The following is an 8,327-nucleotide window of genomic DNA, read 5'->3' as shown; positions in this document are numbered from 1 at the left end:
ATATATATATATATATATATATATATATATATATATATATATATATATATATATATATATAAGTAATTTGTAAATAAATTTTTCGATATACACATATGCATGACATGCATAGTTTTCAAGAAACGTCTTCAATTATTTTTTTGCACATGTGTATATGAACGGTTATCAAGGTGTTCATTAATTTTTTTATTTTTTAATTATAAAATAGGTAAATTCGTTATTTCTTAGTTATTAAAAATAAAATTATAATATTAAATTAAATTAAATCAATAAATGTAGCAATTACTTATTTTTAGAACCATATATTTTGTCCTGAGTTTTGACTTGGTGCATAGGGCCACTTTCAAAGACTTGTACGTAGATCCTTGAAGGTGTGCGGAATTCCATCTAACACGTACCGAATATTCTTTTGTTTTAATTGAACAAACGAACGAACATGAACAGTAAATGAACGAAAATATTTGTGTTCGTGTTTGTTCGTTTAGCATGCTAACAAACGAACGGGCTAAGTGAATAAAACGAACATAAATGATGAAGAGGTAGAAATTTCAAATTAGACAAAATGATGATACAATTTAAATCTAAATAAATTCTGAAAAGTTAAACTTAAATAAATATTTTATTTAAATTCAAACTAAATAAATAAAAGATTATATATTAAATTTAATATATATAAACGAACATAAAGAAACGAATATAAACGAGCGTAAATGAACGAACGTTCACGAACATAAATGAACGAACGGGACTCTTGTTCATGTTCATTCGTTTAATAACGAACAAAATATTTTGTTCATGTTCGTTCATTTATTAAATAAACGAACTTCCTGCTGAACGGTTTGCTGAACGTTCGGTTCGTTTACAGCCCTACTTATAAATCTCAGAAAGATGCGTGAAAATTTGATCTTTTCTTGTTTGAATTCAAGCACTCGAAAGCCTATGTAGCCATGGGGGTTCACCTACAATGGTTTCGTCTCATTTGTGGTCGTTCAGAGTTATGCACGTAAGCTAACCCGAGAACCCACGGTTACTCAAAAAGAATAAGTGTCTATTTTTCAATTATATCATTAAATATGAAATAAACAAATTATCGTATTTTCAGTTGTTAAAAGTAAATTTGTCATTTAATTAACTAAAAACTGTAATAAATTACAAATTTCTAAACCGTGTGTCTTTAGTATTCCTTTTGTTTTTGAGTTTCAACTTCGCATTTTTATTTTGGTTTGTCTAAAACCAAAGTCTGCTTTTAAAAATAACTGTCTTTTGGTTAATCAAAAATTGTGATAATTATACATTTTATAAAACGGTGTGCCTTTTTCATCACGGATGTTTAGTTTGGAAGGGAGAAAGTAATATATAATCAGCGAATTATCGTAAACAAACGAAAAATGGACCATGCTCGAGAATTCTGTTTAAATCAGTATTTTTTACAGCGATGTCCTCTCACTGATTTGTCCTTAGTAGTACTTTGGCACTGGACATTCCCCAAACGGGTATTGTCGGGTCGGGTGAATTCAATAATAGTGGAGGCATGGTCCATATGTGTATGCTTCCGCGTTTGAGCCCGGACACTACCCTTTCACCAATGGAACAATTAATGATTCTGGGACCTATGAGAAAGAGGCACTTCATATGGTGACAAAACACTGCTTTTTACTCTTTCAAGCAGTAAAAACAACTGATATAACAATTGATTACAACGGATTTAAAACCTAAATGAAGTCATTAAGACTTTACTCGACCATTAAGACGTCTCCTGTACACAAAACTTTGAAGATCGGACTTTCCTATAGTGGGTACAGATTAAATTAAATAAAAAGCAAAGTCCTTTTAAGTTGCTAGAAAGAAATAATTTATTATTAGAGTAAATTACAAATTTCGTCCTTGTGGTTTGAGGTTGATTACGAACAAGGTCCCTGAACCCTAAATACAGGGGTATGGTTCTTGTGGTTTCACCTTTGTTACAGATCAGGTCCCTTGTTCTAACTGCAGTTAAAAAACTTCTCAAAGTCGGGGGTTGTTATCCAAAAAACAATGATGAATTTGCATTTTCCCGTAATGAAAGGAAAAAGAGACCAAAATGCCACTAATTTAACATAAGTTAGTTCTAAGGACCAACTCCGTAACGAAAATGAAACCACGAGGACCCGTAATCAACCTCGAAACCGCATGGACGAAACTTGTAATTCGCTCCCATTATTCCCACAAAATATGAATCAAGTGGAGACACACTCATTGATGTTCAATTATTTTATACATATCCAAAATGTTGATTAAATGATTTTATTTTGTAATAGACCAAAAAGATCCGTATTCAAACAACAAAGGTGGCGTCTAATTGGTTTAAATTTAGGTTCCAAAGATCAAAAGTGTCTAGAGATCCCAAGTTCGAATCCAATGAGGAACAAAAAATCCACTAATGACCACGGAGGTTCAAATGCGGTGACTCCGAACTACCCGCAAAGAGAATGGTCTCTCTATGATTAATCAGCTCGCATAGGAGGTTAGATATCAAATATTATATTTGATTAAACAAAAAGTTAATATTATATTCCCATAATTAAATGGAATAAATATGTGGTGGAAAAAGAGTGAACTAATTGAATTATGCTCCACCATAACAACTTTTTATTTTTATTTTTATTTTAGAATTAAAATTTATGTGAAAATTAAGTCCAATAATTGAGAAGGGGTTTTTATCATCCACTTAACTGATTTTTGAAGATATTATTATTGATGGATTCAAGTGCAATTATTTGATCTTGACATAACAAAGGAGGGCAATTTTGGCATTTAGTAATGTTGGATAGTAAAAAAAAATTAAGTATATGATATTTATATACGGTAAATAGAACAAATAAACTGATACATTTTTCTCACATTTTATGAGATTTGAACTATTGACCTTTTAGGAGGCCAAAGACTCACATACTGTTAGGACAAAGGCCTATTGGTTGATAAAAGAATGTCGGACCATGTTGGTGGATCTGTTGTATTTGAACATAAATTCATTTTGTCTTCATCTGATCCATGATATATATATCTTGATAAATTTTTAGAATTATAAAATAACGGTCATGTATCTAAACCTATTGAATTTCGGCAAATTTTTGGGTTTCTGAAATAACAGTAAGATAAATCTTCAATGTTTCTGAAAAGATTTAAGCTGTTGATTATCATTAGATTTTACTAGTTAAATTATACTTAATGATGAACTACAAATAGCAGTTATTCGTAATACCCATTTTTTTTTTTTGTTTCACTAATTTGTGTAAGGGGATGTTTGGCAGTTACTGAATGGTTTGATGCAAAATAATTAAGTGGTTCTCATGATATAGTGCAAAATAAAATATAGTTGTTTGGTAATTGTTTATAACAAAACTAGGGCGTTGAATGGTTAAGGGATACCCAATATATAAAATCGTTCAGAGAGTTTTAGAACCATTAAGAGACATATTTTTTTTCCGCCAAACAAGATTCGTCTTTTAACGATTCAAATGTTGCCTCTTAATGAAACTTTTAAAATGTAAACAAACAACCCCTAACTTACAAATTAAGAGATACTATTTATGTTTGGTTGTTCAAGTAAAAGATGAGGCGTATGCATGCACGTTGCTATGGATAAGCTACTACTTTTCTAAAAGGCAAGGGTCATTTCGTCATTTTCCATTTTAATATTCTAACAAGATATAAAAAAACCCGAGGAATATTCTAATTGCATATGAATAATTGAAGATGTTTCTTGATTTTTATGTACATGTGCACATATGTATATAAATAATTGAAGACGATTCATGGTTTCTATGCATGTGTGCATGTTATACATATATACATACGGTACAGATGAACGGTTATTAGGGTGTCCATTTATACGTGAATCATTGGAGACATCCATTTAAAGATGCACATATAAACTTAGATGAATAATCTGTAACGTCGGTTCACATATGCATTTTCATAACAGCCTTTTTTATTTTATTTTTCAATGATTTACATATTTACGGTGAACTTTTTTGTCATACATTCTCACGATATTTAGTATTCTTACTTGAACCGACCTTTAGTATTCTTCCGCGAAATTCAAACTCCTCAAAAACATTATGTCAAACCAAACTGGCTGTAAATTAATCTTACACTAAATACAGTAGACACATGCATACATTACCTCTACCATGTGAAGTAAAAACGTTGTTTTCATGAAAACCACTACGTATAAAAGCGAATTAGCAGTCAACTCTCTGACACTTCCTAGCTTTGATACGCAGCTTACTATCGGAAGGATTTGATCCCTAGTTGTCGACTCCCAAACCCTCCTCCAACCCTCTCCCCTACTCTCTCAATAAGTCGTATCACACAATCATACTAAAAGTAGATCTTAAGGGGTGTTTGGGATTGCTTATTTGAAACAACGTATACTTTTCTACAAAAGTCTTTATCAACTTATTATAAGTTAGAATGGTTTAATTTTTTCAAAAATTTCTTATTACCGGTTTGGCACCGGTATAAGTTATTTATCCAAACATTTAAAAATGCTTATTACCGGATCCACACCGGAATAAGTCAATTAGTTGTTTTTATAAGCAATTCCAAACATTCTGGGAAGCCAAATTATGGTGATGGGTTGTACACGAATAAATTATGGAAACCGATTCTTAAAGGAAAGCAACAAGAATTACACCTAAATAAGATTTAAAAAAAAAACAAATGTTTCTAAGCCCAGAAAGTCTATGTTAGATGGCCCAAGGCCCATAAAATTGTGGTTATAAAATAACTAGAAAAGTACTCGTGCAATACAGCAAGACACATCTCGATTTTAATATTCTATTTTATTATGTGTCTCTGTCGATGTTATAATACGATTTTATGTGTTTTTAAGAAAGCAATAATGATATTATTTTTGAATAAAATATAAATTTGAAGATATAGCAATGTACTTTCATAAATTTCTTTATTATAGCATTGTACTTTCAGTTTTTCTTATTACAGCAATGTACTTTCAAACTATTTTTTATTAGGACATTGTACTTTGAAAATTTTACCCATGATAGCATTAGGTAGCCTTTTGATTTAAATTTACCCATTATACTAGGTTTCCATGCCACCTCATTGTCCACGTAGGCTGTCCACATGTACTATAATGATGTAACTTTCTTACTACATCATTGTACTTTCAAAATTATTTTACTATAGCATCTATTAATTATTATTAAACACTGTTTTTTTAATTTTAATATTAGATATTTTACATGTTATTTAATAAACGTATTAAATTTAAATGAATTAAAATTTTTCTAAATTATTTATTAATATACTAATATCAATAAAACTAATAGAACACAATTTATCTCGCTAACATTTTTAAAAAATATGTGTTTTCTGAAAAAAGAAAAATAAGAATTGTTCATGTTTTACAAAAAAATATTTACTTTTAAAGAATATATTATATTTGTTCAAAAAACTTTTTACTTGACGTATAAATATATTATATTAATTAGACTTTTTTGAATTATTTATTAATATAACAATATTAAAAAATTGTAGATAACAATTTATTTCGTTAATATTTTAAAGAGAACTTTAAAAGATATGTATTTATTTGAACAACATAAAATAAGAAAAGTTACTTTTTTTACAAACAAAATATATCTCGAAAATAATGTTTCATATTTATTTAATAAATATTTTACTCTAAGAATATTTAATTTGAATGCAACTTAATAAGAAAAAATAAAAAAAAAATAAATGTTTTTTTAGATCATAGCAATGAAAAATGAAAAATCATTAATAATAATTTGAAATAGGTTTTTTTTTTTAAATTTAGTTAAGTCATCAAAATGATGTGGCATCAACATCATCTCATTAAAGTCACACAAGAAAAAAAGTCAAAGAGTTAACCGGTTTAAAAGGTAACAGGTTACCCATTGCTATTATGGGTAGATTTTTTAAAGTACAATGYMTTAATAAAAAATAATTTGAAAGTGCATTGCTCTAATAAAGAAAAACAAAAGTAGAATGCTATAATAAGAAATTTTATGAAAGTAGGTTGCTATTTTATGCATTTAACCCAAATTTAAAAAATATATATATCAATGTTAATATCAAATAAACTATTTAAAAATTCTCATTTTTTGTATAATTTCTTTAATTTATTTTTTTATTATAATTTAATTTAAGTTTAATAATGAAATAATTTTTTTTTGTTTTAATAATATAACATTTTATAAAGATAATAATTAAGTATTCTGTTAGAACTCAATGATTATCCTTATTTTATTTTATATTTTTTATATTTAAAATGAGATGTCTATTCTATATTTGATTATGTTTATCTGCAGTTAGTTACACGATTTCAGGTATGGAGGTTTAATATGTTGTATTTACGCATAATCTACTTGTAATCTTGAGTTTTAAGTAATATGCATTAATAAACAGTACTTCATGCATAAAAAATAGTTTTTAAGAGTTTTTTGTAAAATGCTTTATAATATAGTATAGATATCGTATTCAAAAGCTATGCTATAATTTAAAAAAAAATAAAGTATTAAAAATTAAAATCTCTAAAAAAATATATTCAGCTCTAACAGCTACTCTATTTTAACAAGGGCAAATTGCATAAAAATGTAATGTACTTTAGTTTTATTCCTATTTTGGGTAACATACTTTCAAAACCTTTATTTTGATATCTAAGATGTGAAATCTCAAACTTTTAAGTACCTGGGTTACATATACTTCAGGTAACCGGTAAACTAAGAATGACATGTATTTTAAACAAATGATGTGGAATAAAAATTGACATGTAATCAAATGACATGGAAAATATTAAACACATTATTTTTTTTTAAACTAAATTTCCCAATACAGGGGTTTCAAATTTTCAATCGGCACCCTAAATCTCAATCGACGCCCTAAATCTCAATCGACGACTTCTTCAACTCTAACAATCGGCTTCCTCAATCTCAATCGACGAACTCTTCTTGCAAATCTTCCCTCAATCGTCGTCACCAATCTCCTACATCGATGTTATCTGGTCTTAGGTATGTAAAATCGTTGTATCTCTTCTTCATCAACTCCATTTTTTGTGGTTTTAGGGCTTTTCTAAAATTTCCCCTTTTGTGTTTTTAGGGTTTGAATCTGCTATATCACATTACAATGAGTATCAGGTTAGTTCTAAACTCAAATAAAGCATCGATTATAGTCAGTTTCCATGGATTATGATTGACTGATTTGCCGTATAGATATAGCAAGAATCCTATATAAGCTTCTATCTTGTACAATCTCAATCCAATAAAAATCTATTTGTTCTGTTGTGTGCTACGGTGCCACCGCTCCATTTAGTTGCTGGGTCCAATAAAAATCCATTTTTCCCATGCATACAATTACCCTTGTGTTGGCAACCACCAAAGTTATTATTGGAATTTTGTCATGGGGTTTGATCCCAAATAGATGGGAAAGTGAAATCCAAGCACTTAAGCAGCTTTATATATGCAAAAGCGTTTATATAATTTAAATTTAAACATGATTTGGGAGAACTTGAAATCGAAAAGATTTATATATAAATCTTRACTYATCAGTATCACTTTGCAAGAAAATGTTGTATATTTTAAACACAATCGTGAATGCATTTTGTAAAGGTTTCTGTTCTCAAAAATTGTTAATCAATGATTGTGTTATGTCTACCTGATCAGTAGCCGATGACTTTCAGCTGATGGATTTTAAAGGATGAATTTCAGCTGATGGGTATCCACTGGCATCTCGGTTACTGGTTTAATTGCATTGTTCTTATATTAATATGGGTAATCAACAAGTCCTATCACATGTCAATCATGACCATCAAGAAAAACAAACACACAAGTTCATGGTGGTAATCAGGGCTGTCGCCCAAGCCAACATAGGCCCAACCCTTAAACTTGTTATACTAGGGTCATTTTTCATATTTTTCAAAGAAAGTTTACCTAATACACTCTTGATCTGTCTCTCAAGTCTCGACCATACGCTCAAATCGACGCTCTTGAATCCACTCGAGTATCTGCTCTCCTCTCAGCCTCTGGCTCTCGGCCTCTTACGGTTTCACCTTGCTCTTCTCTACGGTTCTACCCCTCAACCTTTCGGCCTCTCATAATATGCCTTAATTCCTTTCTTTGGCCAAGTATTTTTTTTTCTAATGAATTAATTACAGATTAGGCTAATAACGTTAGTAGATTACTTATTAGAATATTAGGTTATTTGCCTATTTGAGTATTTGACTATTGGGTTATTTGAGTATTTGATTACTTGATTATCTGCCAATTTGAGCACATGGAACCACAAAAAGAAAACCTGTTGAAGCA

General features: G+C 29.4%; 1 protein-coding gene across 1 annotated transcript in view; it reads left to right on the top strand.

Moving 5' to 3' along the window:
* The first annotated feature begins 7,149 nt into the window (after window positions 1–7,149).
* The window catches only part of LOC112509225, a 4,571-nt gene continuing 3,393 nt past the window's right edge, over window positions 7,150–8,327 (top strand). The window contains exon 1 of the mRNA XM_025114082.1: window positions 7,150–7,160. Within this exon, the coding sequence (XP_024969850.1) occupies window positions 7,150–7,160 (11 nt within the window). The remainder of the gene's footprint in view (window positions 7,161–8,327) is intronic.

Source organism: Cynara cardunculus, assembly GCF_001531365.2.
Source record: "Cynara cardunculus var. scolymus isolate 2C chromosome LG 3, CcrdV1, whole genome shotgun sequence".
Lineage (NCBI taxonomy): Eukaryota > Viridiplantae > Streptophyta > Magnoliopsida > Asterales > Asteraceae > Cynara > Cynara cardunculus.
The sequence above is the reverse complement of the archived record's forward strand: the minus strand, read 5'-3'. Positions and strand labels throughout refer to the sequence as shown.